A 21,526-nucleotide genomic window follows, 5' to 3' on the forward strand; every position below is an offset into this window, starting at 1 on the left:
TGCGCTCTCAGCGGAATTATAGAACTACTTCTAAGGTATTTTCATGTAATTTTAACTATATTTTTATCCCAAGATTCGTAATTTGATAGTACAGTCAGTCGGGGAGATGTCCTATCTAGGACATCTCACTCTGATTGGTCACCTGTCCCAGGGTTGTCATGGAAGCGTCGGTCGCACAGACGCGATGAAAAGAAGTGCTGTGCAAGCATTTCTGAATGTATGTGGAGGATGCACGATCGTAATGGCGATGGATTTCTTTCCAAATCGGTCAAGTTTGAGGCAGAAGGCGGAGAATATCGGAGATCGGCGGGGATTGAGGTAGTGTATATTCGATTCGCCATCGAATTCCCGACCGAATGGCCGTTTTCGTTTGGGGATTTCATGTGGGGTTTCTCGTAGCCACGCGGCGCTTCTTTGGAAACGATTGGTTCTAATTTTGAATATTTGTCTTTGGAATGCTTCTTCGCGCCCCGTGCGTTCATTTTGCCGTTCATTCCGCCTCAACCCTGGCCATGCGGAGGAGTAAGACGAGGCAGCAGGCGCAAGGCCTGTAAATTACTGCCTAGAAGATATTATTTGGCCATAGCTTGCTGTTGGCGGTTTTTGATTTCTTGGATACGACAGCTCTTGCCTAAAACTTGAAACGTCTTTGTCGCTTACAATGTTAGTCTTCTGGTAGCGAATACTCTGTTGTCATGAGTCTGGTGCGTGCCCGTCTCTCTTTCTCCTTACTAAGATCCAGGATTCTTTGTATCCGTAGTGCTCGTTCTCGTCGGGGTTTCCCTGTCCAACGTTTTGTGGATACATGTAGTTCCGTCGTGGTGGCTGAGTCTCGCATTGTTACGTAATTTTCTAATCTTCTATACTGTGTTTATTTTGTTTATCAAGTTTTTTGTTTGTTTTTGATTTTTCTTGATGAAGTTATTGGTGCGTTTCCGTAAAACTCTCAGACTCCATTGCAGCGTAGTTTTCACATCGGAAAATATCTCCATTGCACACCGTACATAACAGGCTCTCAGCTGCATCGAATAGTGGCGAAATATTGGCATTGGGAAATCTATTCGATGCAGCTGAGAGCCTGTTATGTACGGTTAATTGTTTTTTTTGTTGTTTCTTTATTGTTTTTCTCCTTTTGAATTGAGTTTATTGAGTTTATTTTAATTATAAAAAATTGATTTGAAGTTTTTTGGTTTGAGTTTGAAATTCTTTATTTTACACATGCATTTTCTGATTTCTTCTCCAGTGTATGATTTATTGCATTTAAAACCATTGTGTTAATTTGCCCGTAAAAGAGGCCTTGGCCGGTCTTTATTGGATATCAACCCAGGACGTGGACGTGCCCCATTGGGCGTGGTGGTCCTGGACGTATCGTCATCGCTTTCAGCCGGACAAACTTCATTGCAGCAGCAGCTACTGCTCTGCTGAAAGTGCGAACACACGCTTCGCCAACAATCTTGTTCATTTGCAATTTCCATTGCGACCAAAACGATTCGCTTGCCAATTCCCTTTTCCAGGCGTACTCAACAACGAGGAAAGTAGAATTCGTGAAGGGAAGAGGCGAGATACGAATATCGACTCGCTTGAGGCAAGCCGCCAGGAGAAAGACAACTTTTGAGACGAAAGGCCTTCGTTACGTTTGTTTTGAGTGCGACTTATTCATAAGAGAATTCCGGACTGGACGACGAGCCAATGCCAACCTTCTACATCCACCCAGGCAGACATCTTGAACTTCATAGTGTTCGTCTAGTAGTAGTATTCTTTTGTTTATAGTGGAGAAAACCAAACAGGCAGATGCCTAATTACAATGGACCCACTGTGTAGGGTGGTGGAGGAGGGGGGGGGGGGGGGAGACATGGCTAATGGTAAATAGTGGCGGCGAAATAGAGCAGTTCCAGCACAGCTACAGAAACATGGGCGTAAAGCTAAAAGCAGGCAAGAATGTGTTGCAAAGCGCTTGACTTGAAGGTTTGGTGACGCCTCGGATATCCGCATGCAGGGAATTCCAGAGAACTGCGCCAGTATGACATTGTGTCACCAATTTGGTAGAATGTGCAGAAGCAGCTGCAGGGACGATAAGCAGGTTACTGTTGCTTCCTCGAGTTCTTCGTGACGAAAGAGGTCGAAAAAAGTTGCAAACAATCTACTTCCTGAAGAATTTAGCGTAACAGTGGGGGTCCATGGGGGCACTTTACATACAGCACGCAATGCGCGCTTGAAGAGCCTTTCCAGTCGGAGCTCCTGGTGAACAGATAGATATGGGGCATGCATAAGCATTGGATGCACACAGAAACTCAGACAGCACAAAGCATTTGAAGTAGCAGATACGACATGAGAGGGGTAAAGATGCAGCATGGCGGACTAAGACAGCTATTTTAGCAGAAACCCTGATAGCAACACATTGAACGTCTTCTTTCTGACATGCTCTGTTTCCATCGTCCTTAGCTTTTGTTTGTTGTGAGCTGTTGTGGCTTTCTCCGATACTTCTGGGGGATACCAAGTGATGGTTTTGAGAGGCTGGTGATGGCTGTGAGCGAGAGTTTGCCGATCGTCGTCGTCCTCGCGATGATAAAAATACTGGTTACTGCGCACCTGGCAGATATCACAAGACGGTGGAGCGTCCAGGAGCAAAGGAATCTTGGGTTTTCACTGGAATCTAGTTCCTCTGCCATCGTGTAGCCCACCGTCGGTGGTTGGCCGTCCAGAAAGGTTGAATCTGGTCTTCTGCAGCATCTCGCAGTCCTTCGAGGCACACTGAGTACGCCTGTCATGTATTGTACAAATTATTGTACAAGTACAAATCAAGAAGTAGTGGACTCTACAGTGATGAGCATATCCTCAGCCCGTATGCTGCAAAGACGCAGGAAATGTGACTGGTGTCTGTACACTGGACGCCAACAATTGAAAAGGCCCGACATCCCCGTCTTCTCCTGCATGATCTGTTTGACATTGACATTATGCAATGGGTCGACATTAAAGGAGCACTCCGGCTTCATTTTCGACGCCGAGTTTTCGATGGCAAGACGAAGGTAGGTGAAAGAGAAGACCGCTCGAACAAGAACGAGTCTCCAGAAGCGATCGAGTCGATCGGGAAGACGACTTTTGAAATTCGCAGAGCGAGTGCTGATGACGTAATGAGGGATTGGCTTGCCAGTGGAAGTGCACCTGCGCACATACATTTCACATACCTTTTGGCCAATTTTCAATCGAAGAGGAGGTTGTTTTCTATGTTCTCCTAACGTCGTGAGCGATCCCGTCTTCTATACCCTTCCAGGTACCCTGAAGGTCCTCCAGAGGAGAATTTATCTCCAGCAAAGCGTTGTTGATCCGCTAAATTCGTCTCGAGACATATTCACTCAGTGTTGATAAATGTAGAATGTTGTATCTGTGATAATTCACGGTCGACGATGGAGAGAGAGGCTGATAGCCGCTGTCGCGGGGAGGGTGAAGCTGCTGGAAGTAACAACGGGGAGCTAGCGTTTACCTGATACTGGTATAATAATCATTATACACGTCGCCACTAAGGTTAACAGGCATAGAGGTGGCCTGCGGATGCGAAGCCTAGTTTGTGTGTTTCTGAACATTCAAGCGATGCCGACGCGGATCCCGCGAATATTATTATTATTATTATTATTATTGACTGGTTTTGAGGGAAAGAGACAAACGGGAAAAGTCTGAAGAAAAAATTGACTGTCACCACCAGGATTCGAACCAGGGACCCTCGCTTGTAGCCAGCGATGCTCTAACCGCTGAGCTATGGTGTAGTCGTCATCCAAGCAGAGACCGTTCAACGTTTTCTTCAGACTTCGTAACTCACACTTCCTGTGAATCCACACAGGCGGGTGGGACGCAGCCCTCACTGTAACCCACACACTTCACGTACAAACTAGCACGCGGGGAGCCCCAAGTCATAAAAATTATTTTTATGACTTGTTATTATTATTATTATTATTATTTGGAAAGGATTGGGAGAACTTCATATTCAAAGGATCAGTCGGGGAAGTGAACTGCCTGAAAAGAGAAAAAAACGCCAGACCCACCCTGGGGGAGGGAAAAAGACCCAAGTGCCATCAGTATGTGTGGCACGTGTTGTGAGCTGCCTTTGGAGTGAAAGACTTGTCAGCGCCTTCTAGGTTCAGCCTGGTCCCATAGCTCAGTGGTTAGAGTATTATTATTATTATTATTATACACGTTGACTGTATTACATTATCTATTATTGACAGAGTACGCGGTCAGTATAGGAAATAAAAGAGGAGTATTAGAAAGACCGAGGTGAAGTCGATGTCGTTTGCGAAGTTTCTATTTCCTATAATATTGACCTTGTAAAAAGCCAATATAAGATGTTTGCCATACCTAAGCAGTCAAATATCCCTGCATATTTGACTCCTTAGGGCTATATTGACTGCTTTTTTTTTTCGTTAAAGGGATTTTCCAGCCGTGCTGCGACCCACAGTTAATTGGGAACTCGTACCATGGCACGAGGGAAACATGGATGCAGTGAATGGGCAGACGCTCAAAGAGAAGGTCAACGCCCGCCTGCGCCTTAAAGCCTAGTTCACATTCGACGGGACGCGACGTAAGGATCGACGGGAAGCGACCGGACAGTCTGATGACGTCCAATGGGAACACCAGGAACGGGAACGCAACCATACTGCCGTACGGATCTGGAAGCGATGGGAAGAGTTGGATCGATTCAACTTTTCATATCGTAGACGGGCGTAGACGGGGACGCAAGCGTACAAAACAGCTGCAATTTGAGTGTGAACAGGAGACGGCGTCGTGCGCCGACTACTCCCGACTTGTACTTGGAATTTGTTAGCATTTCGAACACTGCACTTCCCATGATAACTCGCAGATTGGCTGACACGACTTGATTTGAATTTTAGCAAGATAAGGTCTGATGTCACTTATGGTATTTAGGGATAGTTCAGGAGCGTGACAGACAAACTGTTTTATCATTTCCTGAAGCTATTATTTGAATGGCACACCTTTCGAACCTACTTTTTTGGTGTTCATGAAAAACTGGTATTGTGAACTTGATTCCGCTTCATTCAAGGAGAAAATAATAATTGAAAAGAAGTCCCGAAAAACAAGAAATTAGGTCATGATTGTTTGTCTCACTACACAGTTTTAGCGTTATAATTATTAGTTTTTCACCCACCGTTGCACTTAGCTCTCACTTCACTGCTATTGTCTCACCTTCCCTCTTTCTATTTTGGCACTGTATTTTGTTCTCGTAACACATCATTGAATGTATATTTAATCATTGTTCCGCATGGTTACTCTTCAGTCACGACTTTCCACTGATGAATGTGACAAGAAAATTAATTCTGGTAAACTTTCATGACTTCGTTGCAGTGTGGCGATGACTGCAGAATTTGTTCTTTTTATTGCTATTATACAGAAATCGATACATATACTGTCCTATTGAGCGTTGAGAATGAGTGAGAATCGTTACCTTTCGTACACGTAAACTAGTCAATTTTGGGAAATCGTTATTATATGCGCCTCGTTAGAATAATGGCTTTTACAGTATATTCGTTTAGGTGGCGCGAAATAACTTAAGTTTGTACAAAACTAAAGTTTTCTTTCTGAACGTTCGGGGTGACAGACCTCGACCAAAAACCCCGAAACATATTGCCAAGTACAACTGGTTTGTTACCACTAGACCAACACGCAATGCCTTATCACTGCCCCGAGCTAGTTCCTCTCTGTTTTTGAAATCCCCTTTCTTCTCAGCATACTCCCTTTGGTCTAACCTGCCTACTAGCATTAAGACATGCCAGGATATCAGGAAATTCACATTCCAGCTTTCCACACTGTCTCATCCGAAGTGATCCCATGTATTATTAATGTGCCTCCCTTTCTTTTTCTCTCCCTATCTCCTTTCCCTCTCTGACAGCATCTTTCTTTTTTTTCCCTTTTTAGCTTGCCGTGGTTGGCTATCACCTGACCTCTCATGTTTATTGGCAGTCTTCGGACGGGCCAGGAGATGTTGAATAAATAAATAAATAAAATAAATAAAAACAAAATTTAGTACGTAACAAGCCGGCTGGTGGAGTGATAATAATTATAACGAAAGATTTCGTGAAAAAAATTTGTACTTAGGCCATGGTAAAAAATGCCTTTGATTCTCAAGTACGCGCGCATCGATTTTTGGCGGCGCACCGACGATTTTTTTTATTTCTATGCATGGATATGCGTGCATGAAAACGGTCAATGCGAAAGGCATGAATCCGGGAGTAGTAAAATACCGGTATTTTTCTACTCCCTGGCCTGAATAATAAAATAATTATCAATTAATCATGAACCTGTGACGTACACATGTGTGGCCCTATCTTTGGAAATAAAAAAATTGTGGGAATTAAAATAAAAAATCGCTCGCTCGCACCGATTTTCACAGGCTCATGACCTGAGAATCAACTTTATTTTTTACCATGGCCTTATACATCAGTAGTGACTACTCGCCCATATTCAGGCTCGCAGTTGTTGTTGTTGTTGTTGTTTCTTTATTTTACTTCACCATATGAACAGGCAAGACTGCCTTCTCACCGGGGCTATTGGCCCACGGCTCTCACAATATGATGAAAATGTTTAAAATTTGTATGAAGAAGAAAGGAACGGAAAAGAAGATGAAATGAAAGGAAAGAAAACAGTAGGTATTAATTTTATGAAGGGGGGGGGGGTATGAAATGGGTATTATCATAGTTGATGAGAGAAGTATGATATCCAATATTCTTGTTCTATAGACTATTTAGTACGGGCATTTCATGAGAGTCATGCATGGGCAAGGCAGAATTTGGACTAGGGTAGAGGACAAGAACATAATTGATGAGCATTTGTTCAGGCAGAATCTGTGAAGAAGAGCAGTTCTTCGGTGCTCCGTTCTTTGGCACCCGGCAGTACTGTAGGCGACAAATTCCTGTTTGAGGGGAGCTGAGTAAAGCCTGTGGCTATAATCACTGGGATTCCAATCCTCCATCTCTCTCCTTTGGATATTAACTGCAACCATTGAACAGCTTGCAAGCTAGGCTGAAGCGCCACTATTCAGCCTGGTCTACACCACACACTGTGAAAGCTATGAAGTGGCTTTTTCTGGCCAGTGAATTCCTACTAATATTGGTCTTTTACATTTTTTCCCGCACACACATCACACCACATATTCCGGTACACACACCTGTCCTGAACATTGCCTTTTCCAGTTACATGTCCCCTCTTTGTGAGGGGCTGACAGACGTGGAGAGTTTTGTTGAGGTGCTGTTTCGTATTGACATCCCAGCGAGATCTCCTGGACTTTTCCCGGTTCCCTTTGTCACATTTGTGCAGCTGGGACCCTCGGGTTGACTAGTGTAATCAAGAGTACATAACAGACTGGTTATGTACTCTTGGTGTAATGTATACAATGTATATAACTGAACCTATCTATCTGTCTATAGGGCTTGAAAGTGATGACGTCGAAAACGGCCAGGGAGTAGTAAGTTGACATCAGATTTCTCTTTTGGATCCACTATACCAAGGTGTGACTTTGCTATTGCCTCAGTTTGTGGGTGCATAGCAACCCACTCATGTCGCATGCAGGTGTGACTTTTATTTCGCCACCAGTTGTAACCCCGCCACCAGTAGCCAAATCAGTCAGTTTCACTGGCTACATCACCTTGCTGTGAATAAGACGGCTTGAAATGTGCTTGGATCCATACAAAAACTGGATCCAAGTGGATCCAGTTTTTGAATTTTTGCAATTGTTGCTATGCTGTGACGTAGCACTTTCAAGCCCTATTCAGGCTATTGCTTCACTATTCATTGATCATGCTGTAAGCCTACATGGGTAGTGTTTCACCCAGTATGACAGTTTGCCCTTTCATCAATCATCGTGGTCTGCTGCACACGATGCATGGATGTGTTTCCTTTGTTTTGCATTGCTTGCTGCATGCACGCTTTTAGTCTTATCATGCTATCGACAGTATCGTTAGTTCCGGTATGGTGCTTTGTTGCTAGTCTTGCGTGCTGTGCGTAGAAGTCGTACCATAATCCATATGCATCTGATCTGAGTTGGCTGTACTCAATTGCCTTTAAAAGGTTTGGGAACTCTTTGCCATGAGTTCATTAGTAGTGCTTATGTTGTCGTTTTGCTCTCAACTTGTTTTGCTCTCTCTCTCTCTGAAATGTTCTTCCCTGAGTAACAACTAATTACTTTCGTACTGCCTGTTGATCAAGTTGGCGTGCATGCCTGCGTCACTGAAGTTCCATAACACTACTAGTCACTAGCAACACTTATCGCGTGAGCTGGAGCGGGTTTTGCAGCAAGGCAGGGAGAGCCGCTGACGGAAGCCACACGATGGACACACACACACACACACCCCACACATACATACACACACACATGCACACACACACACACACACACACACACACACACACACACACACACACACACACACACACACACACACACACACACACACACCACACATACACACACACACACACACACACACACACACACACACACACACCACACATACACACACACACACACACACACACACACACACACACACACACACACACACACACATGCACTTTATTCTCGAACAAGCTTGGAAGGCAGGACTAATTTAAATGACATGCCTTCTGCTCCGGTCACATGACATTTTAAAAGAAAATTGAAAACCAAGCTACCCGTTAACCAAGAGTTGATCCTGACAAATATGGCATGCGTATGATTATGACTATCAAAATTTTAATATTATGAATCTTGGGATAGTATCATAAAATTACATGAAAATACTTCGAAGTAGTTCGATATTTGCAAACAACTAATATAAGGATTTCGTGAACGCAAACCGGCGGTTCTAAAAGATCAAAAGTAGATGATTGTACCCTAAGCTACAGAGAGCTGCAGTGCAGACGGGTGGCTCAGTCTTCCGCCGGTGTTGATACGCAGGCACCAAGCATTCTGACATGCATGCACATGCTGCCTAGTCGCATCAACATTGGGATGATGCGCGGATTCAAGGTCAGCTCTGCGACCCTTAGGCTTCAGGTCATCAAGTGAGAAGTCAATCGTAGTGGAGTGTGTGTGTATGTGTGTATGTGTGTGTGTGTGTGTGTTTGCATGTCAGGAAGAGTCTGAGAAAGAGAAGAAAGACGTGTGTGACCATAATCGTCGGGAATCGAACCCGCAACCTATCGATTGGAAATCGCTTTTCTTTCATTCTCCTGGGTGGTTACCAACAGCCAGTGTATGCCGGAGTATGTGGTGTGGTGTGTGTGTAGAAAAAAAGAAAAAAAAAGAAAAAAAATGGAAAAATGAAAAATAGGGATTCACTGGCCAGAAAAAGTCACTTCAAACAGCTGTGTGGTGGATACCAGGCTAAAAATAGTGGCGGTCAATTCATCAGCCTTGCAAGCTGTTGAATGGTGTAATCCCAGCACAAGTTGCTATGTCTAACATAGCTGTTCGCTATCATCGCTCCCGCGATGGGCATGTCTGAGGTCTGAGGTGTTTGCATGTGTGTGTGTGTGTGCGCGTGCGTGTGTGCCTGTGTGTGTGTGTGTATGTGTGTGTGTGTGTGTGTGTGTGTGTGTGTGTGTGTGTGTGTGTGTGTGCGTGTGTGTGCGTGTGTGTGTGTGTGTGTGTGTGTGCGTCGAAGATATTATACAGGATCGTCCTGATCAAGATGAAAACTTCGTCCTCCTGCAAAAATAACAAAGAAGAACAAATTAATGAGAGAGGTATGGGATATGTGCAGGTGTGTGTGTGTCTGGGGAGGGGGGGGGGGGGGGGGGAACCAATATTAATGCAGTGTTGTGGGATGGTGTGCAATATTGTCTGCGCACTTCCCTTGTTTTTGGTCGGTAGGTGAAGCGAGGCTTCATGTAATAGTTATTTGGTCAATAGAGTAATTGCAAAAATGAGAGAAAAGACGCACTTGCTGGAGTTGACAAAAACACCACCCCGTTTATAATCACCATCTTTATTGAAAGTATTTTGCAAAGGCAATGCAGAATGATGACTGCTTCGATGACTTTTAACGTATTCAAAACGTAACACATTTCGTCACATGGCACCTTAGACCTTAGTCAGAGCTGTTTAGAGTTCGTATTGTTTCACCAGCAGAGTTAAGAGTGTATCGGTGAAAGGGTTGGAATGAAAGGCAGTGTGAAATTTAGCGCTTTAAATGGACTTGAAGTATGAAGGTCTACGATGAAGTGGTTGACTTGGCGAAATACACACCCTTGGAGTCGATAATATATATATATATACACATGAGCGCATGCCCTCAAAATTGCTTTCCTTACCATAGTATCACCCCCCCCCCCCTCCCCCTGCTCATGGTGGGACTGAATGTAGACACATCGCACCGGAACACATTCTTTGGCGTAGTAAGCACTATCCCATGGAGTGAATATCCCTCTGGGTTTGAGTACTATTTTAATACTATATTCTCACATCCATGGATATGTGGTAGGTCAGTTAGTATCTGAAACGAGAGAACTTGAAAGCTCAGGGCCCTACGCTATGCTTTTTTGCCTTGATGACCTAGACAAAAAAAAGCATAGGGATGTTATAAATTCTTTTAAAAATTCCTTTTTTTTTAAGACATAACCTGGGATTCGAACCCGCACTATCGCGCGCCCTGCATGCATCCCCCGATACACTTCGCATACATACTAATTCTTCCAAGTTGCTTCACATTGTGATCTTGCATTTGAAAGCCCTATTTGAATATGCATTGCGGCCAGCCGGCATATCCTGGGATTCGAACCCGCACTATCGCCCTACATGCATTCCCCCATACACTTCGCATTCATACCCATTCTTCCAAGTTGCTTCACGTTATGATCTTGCGTTTGAAAGCCCTATGTGAATATGCATTGCGGCCAGCCGTCTTTGATGGTACGGTACGGTAGGGATAGGTACGGGACAGGTACGATCGAGGGTAGTACGACACCGTCTCCCGTAACCGTACCGTACCATCAAACACAGCTGGCCACATACAGCTGCCCGCAATATTCAAATAGGGCTTTCAAACGCAAGATCATAACGTGAAGCAACTTGGAAGAATGGGTATGAATGCGAAGTGTATGGGGGAATGCATGTAGGGCGATAGTGCGGGTTCGAATCCCAGGATATGCCTGAAAAAATAGGAGAATTGAAAAAATTATAACATCCCTATGCTTTTTTTGCCGTCAGATACGGGATAGCGCCAGGCGTGACACAAACAAACAAACAAACAAACACACAAACACACAAATACCAAACGAGAGAGCTTGGAAGCTCAGGGCCCTGCGCTATGCTTTGTTGCCTAGCTCATCGCGCATGTTGTTAGAACTGATGGAAATGCTTTTTCCTTTGATTAGCTACATCATTGTATTGCAAAAACGTTTCAATGAGATACTGAAGTAACGTCTTCTGCATAGCTATGGGAGCGGCGCTGAATCTGCCGATCACGGGCGTTCTGGAGTCGACAGGATGTCTGTCCTGACGTTTCCTGGGACTGGCGCTGACTCTGCCGATCACGGACGTTCTTCTTCTTCTTCTTATTATTATACTGACGGCAACTAACATCCATTCTGATTGCATTTACTCGTCTCCCTACTTCGTAGTTCTTTCTAGAAAATCTCCCCATACAGCAGGGAGTCGTTTACATTATGACTCCCTGCTAAAGATCTACATGACTGTATATACGTTATAATTATTATGCTATCGGCCTACATGCGATTCCCGGGCTGGTCGACAGGCGGCCCAGCCAGCCTGCTAGTGGGATCTCGGCCTCGCACACAAATCCACACAAAATGTTACTGCACTGAATGCATTCCCCCGATACACTTCGCATATATACTCATTCTCTTGTTGGTACCGTACCCTTGATGGTACGGGACAGGTACGGGATAGCGCCAGGCATTTCGATGGCACAAACAAACAAAAATATCAGGGCCAGCTGTCTTTGCTAGTACGGTACAGTACGGGACAGATACGGGATAGCGCCGGGCGTGACACAAACAAACAAACAAACAAACAAATAAACAAACAAACAAACAAACACCAAATTAAAGCTGTGTGGACCCTGGCTAGCGCCAGACGTTACTGAAGGAACGTCTTCTGCATAGCTACGGGAATTAAAGCTGTGTGGACCCTGGCTAGCGCCAGACGTTACTGAAGTAACGTCTTCTGCATAGCTACGGAATTAAATATTTAGACAGTGTTGGCCAGAGAAACCCAACCTCATGAATAAAGTAAGGCCACGTTCGAGTGCACATACCAGTGTATGTAGTGCTAGGGCGGCGTAGCGCCCGGAAACACAATTTTATTCATGAAGTTGGATTTCACTGACCAGGACTGAACTACAAGTAGAGCATGTATTCGAGCCTGCCTTTCGAAGATGCCGAGACCTCTGGTCGGTTGGGCATGGCAGTCCCACCAACACTGTCTCACCCCATGCTAGCCCCATGTGCATGCCGGTGAGTTCTGTATCTTGTAAAAAATTAAACTAAATTAGGTTATAAGTAGGACGAGCTGAAGCGACATGTGGACTACTTTATTAACAATGTAAGCGATGGAGACGATGCAAGAAACAACCTAAAGGGTAAGGAAAAATACATGTAAGAAGAAAAAGGGCAATGGAAAAAAAAGATGATTCGAACAAGTTTTCGTACAACACTCTTCAGGAATCACCGTTGTACTAAAGAACAAAATGAGAACAAAGGAAATAATATAGCAATCAAGGTAGGGTGACACGATACAATGACAGCACTAGAATATCGAGGTGCGATTTCTCACAAAAGTGTGCAGAAAACAAGGGTATACAAGTAAGAACTAAGCGTGACAAGTGTGTATCAGCAACAAAAAACAAAAACAAAAAAAGTGAGAACGAATGATAATAATAACAATAATAAACAAGAAGGTGACAAAACACATTTAGGCACAAGTGGCAACAACGTTGCCACACTACACAACAGAACATTATTTGAACAATTTTAGGGTAATAACACTATCTTTCTGGACACACAAATTCGGCTTATGAATGCGCTGACAAACAGCTTCCAAAACTTGTAACTGCAAAAGATAACCATGACGAGCACGGCACAAAACAGAAAAACAGGAATCAGAATAAGTACGACAACAGTCAGTACTAGAAACCAAATGATTGTATACTGAAGACTTGTTATTACGAGACGGACGCACACAATCTCGACTCACGCGCACACCCTCACACTCCCTCTCACCCTCACTCAGCTCACCTTCTCCCTCACTGTCCGAATCAGAACCTGCTCCGTCATCCACCGCGGTTTGACTCTCCACCGCGGTGGATGACGGAGCAGGTTCTGATTCGGACAGTGAGGGAGAAGGTGAGCTGAGTGAGGGTGAGAGGGAGTGTGAGGGTGTGCGCGTGAGTCGAGATTGTGTGCGTCCGTCTCGTAATAACAAGTCTTCAGTATACAATCATTTGGTTTCTAGTACTGACTGTTGTCGTACTTATTCTGATTCCTGTTTTTCTGTTTTGTGCCGTGCTCGTCATGGTTATCTTTTGCAGTTACAAGTTTTGGAAGCTGTTTGTCAGCGCATTCATAAGCCGAATTTGTGTGTCCAGAAAGATAGTGTTATTACCCTAAAATTGTTCAAATAATGTTCTGTTGTGTAGTGTGGCAACGTTGTTGCCACTTGTGCCTAAATGTGTTTTGTCACCTTCTTGTTTATTATTGTTATTATTATCATTCGTTCTCACTTTTTTTGTTTTTGTTTTTTGTTGCTGATACACACTTGTCACGCTTAGTTCTTACTTGTATACCCTTGTTTTCTGCACACTTTTGTGAGAAATCGCACCTCGATATTCTAGTGCTGTCATTGTATCGTGTCACCCTACCTTGATTGCTATATTATTTCCTTTGTTCTCATTTTGTTCTTTAGTACAACGGTGATTCCTGAAGAGTGTTGTACGAAAACTTGTTCGAATCATCTTTTTTTTCCATTGCCCTTTTTCTTCTTACATGTATTTTTCCTTACCCTTTAGGTTGTTTCTTGCATCGTCTCCATCGCTTACATTGTTAATAAAGTAGTCCACATGTCGCTTCAGCTCGTCCTACTTATTGCCATATTAAAATTATTGTCTCCTCGTCGAATTTTTAAATTAGGTTAATTAAATTTTAAAAAACATCCACGACCACCATGAAAGGCAACAAAGAGCAAGGCGGAGCTCTCATTGTCCATTTCGGACCGGACTCCACATGCCCCTTCCCCATTATCAAATCTGTTCTGCATTCAAGTTCCCTCATACTTCTTGGCACCTTCATTCGCTTCTGCTCTGCTCGTTTGATCACTGTGAATTAAAATACAACTAAACAAACAAACAAACAAAGAGGAAGATAGCTTACTCTAGCAGGTCTTCCACCCTGGACGCAGCAGACGGTGAAATCTTCTCCAGTATGGCAAGAAACTGGGCACAGCTGGGGACGGGCTCCTGGTAGCGGAAATCGTAGATCAGGTCGACGACGGACAGATCGACATCGCGAAGAGAATGCCGTCTTGTGGCTCTTCGAGCCATTAAATGTCTTCTCAACGCAGCTGCAAGGAAAACAAGTTTAACATAATCACCCCCACACACACGCACGCACGCCGCCCCCCCCCCCCCCCACACAAAAACACACCATGTACCATGTACACGCCCGTCGCAAGAAAAGCACGCAAATCTGCAAATGCAATGGATGTGCACCCACAGATTTCCTCTTATAGCAACGATAGCGAACAAGATCTGAATGAGACAGATCAAGACTTGTGCCAGATAACTGTCTAATCCACCCAACTGGCGAAGCCATGTGAATCGACCACCAATGCACACCTGGTCTACACCACAAGGGGTACATCTGCATAAAACGGCCAAGACGGTTACCTATGCACACCCTACACGTGCTGGGGTAACCAATAGACAGCACGCTGCTTTGATAGAAGCAGACACTAGATGCACTGGCACCTTGAAGTGAAATTGGAGTTACTTTACTAGCCAGCCTCGGCTACTGAGTACTGGGAACCCAGATCCAACAGACATACCAACAACCTCAGCCATGAAAGCTATTATAGTAACGACACACTGGACACACACACCTCAGACCTCAGACATGCCCATCGCGGAAGCGATGATAGCGAACAGCTATGTTAGACATAGCAACTTGTGCTTGGATTACACCATTCAACAGCTTGCAAGGCTGATGAATTGACCGCCACTGTTTTTAGCCTGGTATCCACCACACAGCTGTTTGAAGTGACTTTTTCTGGCCAGTGAATCCCTATTTGTCATTTTTCCATTTTTTTTTCTACACACACACCACACTACATACTCCGGCATACACTGGCTGTTGGTAACCACCCAGGAGAATGAAAGAAAAGTCAGGAAGAGTCCGAGAAAGAGAAGAAAGACGTGTGCGACCATAATCGTCGGGAATTGAAACCTCTCGATTGACACACACACACACACACACACACACACACACACACACACACACACACACACACACACACATACACACACACACACATACACATACAAACACACACAAACACACACACACACATGAACACACACACACATTTGTACTTGTACTTGTCCCTCACTACCAAAACTGGTCAAGTGGGTCTCCCCGGGAGAGGGAAAAGAGACTTAAAAGGAATCTTGGAAAGATGACTCAATTGGCAATTGAACCGCCCAACGGCCGACACCCCCTGAAATCCACCAAACACTGGTCGAATTTATCTGATCCCACTTATGGGCTCACCACACCTCAGTAAGTGGGTGAGGACAAGGTGCAGAAAAAGGATTGACGGCATCAGGGTATCCGTACCGAGATCTAACTGCAGTTACCCCTACCCCCAGTGAAGGTAGTACTTGCTACTACAGTCCATTCATAAAAAGATGGGCCCTGGCTCTGGCGAGCTCCCGTATTTGGCGAGTTTTCGTGATTTCATCGTACACAGTGCAATGCTGCGAAATTTGAAATTTGAAAAGGGTCCAAAAAGGGTACCTGAACTGGGGTTCGAACCGCACAATGCACTGTTGCAGACGGGGTCAAACGGCCTGGATTTTTACGGTTTTTCCCAATTCAATGCTTTGGGGGCAAAACCTGGCTGAAATCCTATTCTTGTTATGGCTTGCTTTTTGGAGAAAAAAACTTCAGAAACATAATTGGAAGAGGATTCCATAGGGGGTTGCAGAAAAAAATTCTAAAAAAACTCAAAGTTCGACCCATTTATGGCCAAAAGCTAGAAGTCCATCTTTTTCTGAATGGACTGTAGTGTGGGTGGCTAAATCAGAGTGGATCTTCTAAAATTACGCTGCACTAGCACCATTGATTACACAGGAGTTATCTAGCCAGAAGCAGTCCATGGTTAACAGGTGTGTACAGAAGGCAGAACAACGGAGACCAAAAAGCTTTCTAGTAACCCCGAGTTTCGTGTTTCAAAAGCACTCATCAGACGATTTATACTTCAAATAGAAAGTATATGAACCCTGCAACCAACAAAGGCGGCAGGTACAGCACTACACTTTCAAGCAGCGGAGCCCGTTGGCAACAGACCCAACACAATCAGGCATAGCTGTCTGTACCCACCAATTATGGTCGGCGTTTCAGTGGACAACAGGACCTATCCCGTCAGTTTCAGCCTCGGAGGTACTTTCGGCAGAATGGTGCGGATGAAACGGAGATGGAAGTCAAACAAAGCCTGAACATCAGCCTGTAGCGGTCCCCAGCATTCGGACCCATAGAGTAGAGTCGACAGTACACAGGCATTGTACACTGACCGTTTGATGTATATTGTCAGTGTTACATCGTGGAAAATCGATTTCTTCAGAGCGCCGAACGCTTTGGCAGCTTGTGCGATCCGGTATTTGCCACTTGCTCCGATTTTTGATCGCCTGTCGGCCAAACCGACCGATTTTGTTCCCAAAGAGGGATGACCGATTATTTTATTTTGAGCGCTTTTTAGTCCAGTTGGCCATTCGGCGCTTCCAGGTCGCGTTTGGCCAGTGATTGTGCATTTACATGTACATATAGCTGTAAAATGCACGCGTGATTGCACGTGTGTGGACAGTTAAAAACGTGTTCTGGGGCCCCAACAGCAAGCCATTTTCCTAAACCTTTTCACCGGGGGACACCCCCCCCCGGCAGATTTTTATCCCTCCAAGTGTGTCATGATGATTTCATCGGCCGTTGCTGTGTATGTTGGATCCAAGGTAACGAAAATACGACACAAGGGCAATCTCCATAGTTCGAATCGCGAGTGACTCTAGATTGTCATTAGAGATGTTGGGGCCAGAAACCATGAACTTGGTTTTGGTGGCACTGACGGTGAGACCAAAATCGCTGCATATGTCCACAAGTACCTCCAAGGCTGAAACTGCGGCCTGGCGTGTCGCGGCCACAAGAGCGGAATCATTAGCAAACTGGCACTCCGTCAGCTCCCACACACGCACGCACACACATGCACGCACGCATGCATGCACGCACGCATGCACACACACACACACACACAAAACGTGTCTTGCAATGGATTGGGCTTGTATGATTCAAACGCTTTGCATACTGATTGCCGTGTCTCACAAATTTCATGGGCAATGGAAGCTGAACAAACCTGACCACGTACAATATACTCTAATTTCAGAAATTTTCGGTGCTCAATATTTTCGGTATGAGGGCAAAATGCCAGGTTAGGTGTTTAGGTACAGAGAAGCAGTTCCCTATTGGATTATGTGTGATAGTAATTGTTCCGTGTACAGTCAGACCTCGCTTTACCGTTTTCCACAAAATATCCGGATAGGCGAGGTAACCGGATAACTGAACACACATACTGTACATGCATCTAGCATATCAAAAGAAGTGGCATCGCACATACATGTAGACGGGTCCTATGCAGTATAACTAGCATGCGCAATATAGGTAGGTAGGTACATTTTAGATGCCACCACCAGAGGGATTGACACCTTTCATCGAAGGCATCTGAGAACAATGGCTGGCGTTAAGTTCCCGAACACAATTACCAACAAGCATCTGTACGACATCTGCGGCTCAGCACCAATTTCGCTCGAGATTGACCAACGGCGTTGGGAGTTCCTTGGTCACGTACTGAGAATGCAGAAGAGCTCTCCCCCACAGCGTGTGTTAGAGTTTTCAGCCACTGCGAGCCTGCGCGGTCGACTGGGCCGACCCAGGACAACTCTCCTCTCAGCTCTTTCTCAGGACTGCCTAGCCCGACTCGGCATTCGCCTGGGCACGCTTAGAGGCCTTAATCAGCTGCGGCAGTTGGCAGGGGATAAGTCACGGTGGAATGGCACCCCGCGGCACTCATCTTCCTCTGCCGAGCCGCGTCCTTGACTTATCCCCTGCAGGTTGATAATCGTGCACGAACAGTCTACCGTCTTTCTGACATTGCCACTCGAACTTGACAATAGATGCTGCTTTTCGTATGTGCAGTTACATTGAGCCATGGTGTTTTTGTCTTATGTTTGTGAATCCTTCCCGGAAGCAAATGCTGGTTTTTATGCATTCGTGTAATTACTCAGCGTTATTTGCAATAATAATAATAATACACATCACCACGGAGGGCCGCCCCTACCTGGGTGCTCCTCTGGGCTCGGAAGCCTTCAAGACAACATTTTGCAATGCTCGAGTGGAGGCTTGGGCATCTGAGATGCGTGAGCTGGCGAACGTGGCCGAGGCCGAGCCCCAAGCCGTGTATGCCGCACTGGTCTTTGGGTACCGTCACCGCTGGACATTCCTGATGCGCGTGTCGAGCTGTGCACCAGACGTCTTCGAGCCTCTCGAGTCCTCTCTTCGCTCCGTCTTGTTGCCAGCTCTATTGGGTGTGCCAGTCGTCCCTGCCCCTCTACGCAGCCTTCTTGCTCTGCCTGTGCGTCATGGTGGCCTTGCAGTGCTCAATCCAGTTGAGGCTGCCCCGCAACAGCGGACAGCATCTCTGTCCATCACGAGCAGTCTCCAGCAACTTATCGCGGACCAGTCCTCCCTCTACAGCGTGGACCCAGCAGCCATTTGCGCCGCCAAGGCTGCTGCCAAGCAAGCCCAGTCTGTGACAACCAAGACCGTCCTGCAGACAGCTGGTCCAGAGGCCCTACCACCAATGCTTCTGGAGCACCTCCAGGCCAAGGGAACAGGTGCATGGCTGACCTGTCTTCCTGTTCGCGAGCATGGATACTCCCTCGACCGGCGGTCCTTCGTTGATGCCCTATGCATTCGGTATGGCCTCACCATCCACGGTTCACCTACCGAGTGTCCATGCGGCCGGCCGTTCACCATCGACCACGCAATGATCTGCAAGTTGGGCGGCTATCCCATCCACCGGCACAACCATGTCCGCAACTACCTGGGCCAACTTCTTTCTCAAGTGTCTGAGGATGTGCAGCTGGAGCCACCGCTGCAACCTCTACCGACGGTCCGCACGTTTGACCATGGTCCTGCCCTGCTCACTGCGGACGACGCCAGACCGGACATCAAGGCCAGGGGGTTTTGGTCGGTACAGACTGATGCATTTTTTGATGTAAGGGTGTTCTATCCCAACGCACAGTCGTACCGATCTCGCCCGCTGGCTGAGGTGTTCCAATGGCACGAGCGTCAGAAGCAGTCGGCATACGGTGCCCGGATCCGGGAAGTTGAGCACGCGTCGTTCACCCCGATCGTCCTGTCTTCCGCTGGTGCCCTGGCGAAGGAGGCCACCCGGTTCCTGAAGCTGCTCGGAACGAAGCTCTCCACCAAGCTCTCGCAGCCTTATCCCCTCGTGATGGGAAAGCTGCGGACGGACCTGGCTTTCAGCCTTGTCCGCGACTCCGTCCTGATGGTTTGTGGGAGTCGCCGTGCATTCCGTGCACCTGGTCTGGCGGCGGATGTGGATGCTGTTTCTGTGGAGGCCCGCATTCCCGCCACTACGTGACGCTAAGTCCTCCTGGGGTTTGCCGCTCTCCGGTCCTCTTTCATCCCGTTCTCCCCTCTTTTTTGGGGATTCTTTGTACTTCGTCTTTCTTGTTTTTCTTGTTCCTTTGTTTTTTGTAGGACAGATTTTTGGTGTACTGATTTCGGTCATTGTTGTGTCTGACTCTATTCCCAATATCTAATTCTGTGGTTGGTTTTCCAACTCATTGGGTTTTGTAGTTTCCATCATGAGTTTGATTCCATCGTGAGTTTGATTCCATCGTGAGTTTTGATTCTATTTGCTATTTTTCGTTCCATTTTTGAGCTCATATTTTATTTTCCTGATTTCTTCTCCAGTGTATGTTGTATTGCATTTTAATACATTGTGTTAATTTTTTGCCCGTAAAAGAGGCTTGCACTTTTTTTTATTTTTTTTTTATAATAAATAAATGATGGTTATCATGGTTAAAAAAAAAATAATAATAATAATAAGAAAGGTTTGCTCCCCACACCGGAGCTCGCGCTATTCCGCCGACTTTACTTGACACTTGACTGACTCACGACTGCCATCCAGAGCACACGAGAAGTCCATCGAACCTTCGACTCGGCAAACCTGCAAGAAAGCACCACTCCCTGCTCAATACACAGTGTTTCGGGGAATTCACCCCTCATCAGTTGAGCTTGAGTAGGCTGAGGAAGATTGTGCCTGAAGAGCACCACTTATATAGTGCTCTCCAGGCACAAACATCACCAGGGATACAAACTTACAGAGACGCTCCGCTTCCAGCGCGACAAACACCTCGTGAACACCAGATAGCAGCGTGAGTCAGTGTCGCTCCTGGACGGTGAGACATACGTCGAGGACCCTCGGTCATTCGCAACGCTGTCACCTCCAAACCAACTAGTCGCCAGCCCGCGCTGGGCACAACAGTACGAAGTAGTGGTTGCGACTTCGGCGATGATTTTGTAAGAAAGGTTTGCTCCCCACACCGGAGCTCGCGCTATTCCGCCGACTTTACTTGACACTTGACTGACTCACGACTGCCATCCAGAGCACACGAGAAGTCCATCGAACCTTCGACTCGGCAAACCTGCAAGAAAGCACCACTCCCTGCTCAATACACAGTGTTTCGGGGAATTCACCCCTCATCAGTTGAGCTTGAGTAGGCTGAGGAAGATTGTGCCTGAAGAGCACCACTTATATAGTGCTCTCCAGGCACAAACATCACCAGGGATACAAACTTACAGAGACGCTCCGCTTCCAGCGCGACAAACACCTCGTGAACACCAGATAGCAGCGTGAGTCAGTGTCGCTCCTGGACGGTGAGACATACGTCGAGGACCCTCGGTCATTCGCAACGCTGTCACCTCCAAACCAACTAGTCGCCAGCCCGCGCTGGGCACAACAGTACGTCTCACCGTCCAGGAGCGACACTGACTCACGCTGCTATCTGGTGTTCACGAGGTGTTTGTCGCGCTGGAAGCGGAGCGTCTCTGTAAGTTTGTATCCCTGGTGATGTTTGTGCCTGGAGAGCACTATATAAGTGGTGCTCTTCAGGCACAATCTTCCTCAGCCTACTCAAGCTCAACTGATGAGGGGTGAATTCCCCGAAACACT

At 46.1% G+C, this 21,526-nt stretch overlaps 1 protein-coding gene across 1 annotated transcript in view; it reads right to left on the reverse strand.

Moving 5' to 3' along the window:
* Positions 1-8,594: 8,594 nt before the first annotated feature.
* LOC135821208 (uncharacterized) overlaps positions 8,595-21,526 on the reverse strand; it is a 49,203-nt gene continuing 36,271 nt past the window's right edge. Inside the window, exons 17-18 of the mRNA XM_065334273.1 lie at positions 14,374-14,563; positions 8,595-9,694 (exon numbers count right to left, since the gene is read on the reverse strand). Of these exons, the coding sequence (XP_065190345.1) occupies positions 9,673-9,694; positions 14,374-14,563 (212 nt within the window). The 3' untranslated portion in view covers positions 8,595-9,672. The remainder of the gene's footprint in view (positions 9,695-14,373; positions 14,564-21,526) is intronic.

Source organism: Sycon ciliatum, chromosome 7, assembly GCF_964019385.1.
Source record: "Sycon ciliatum chromosome 7, ocSycCili1.1, whole genome shotgun sequence".
NCBI lineage: Eukaryota > Metazoa > Porifera > Calcarea > Leucosolenida > Sycettidae > Sycon > Sycon ciliatum.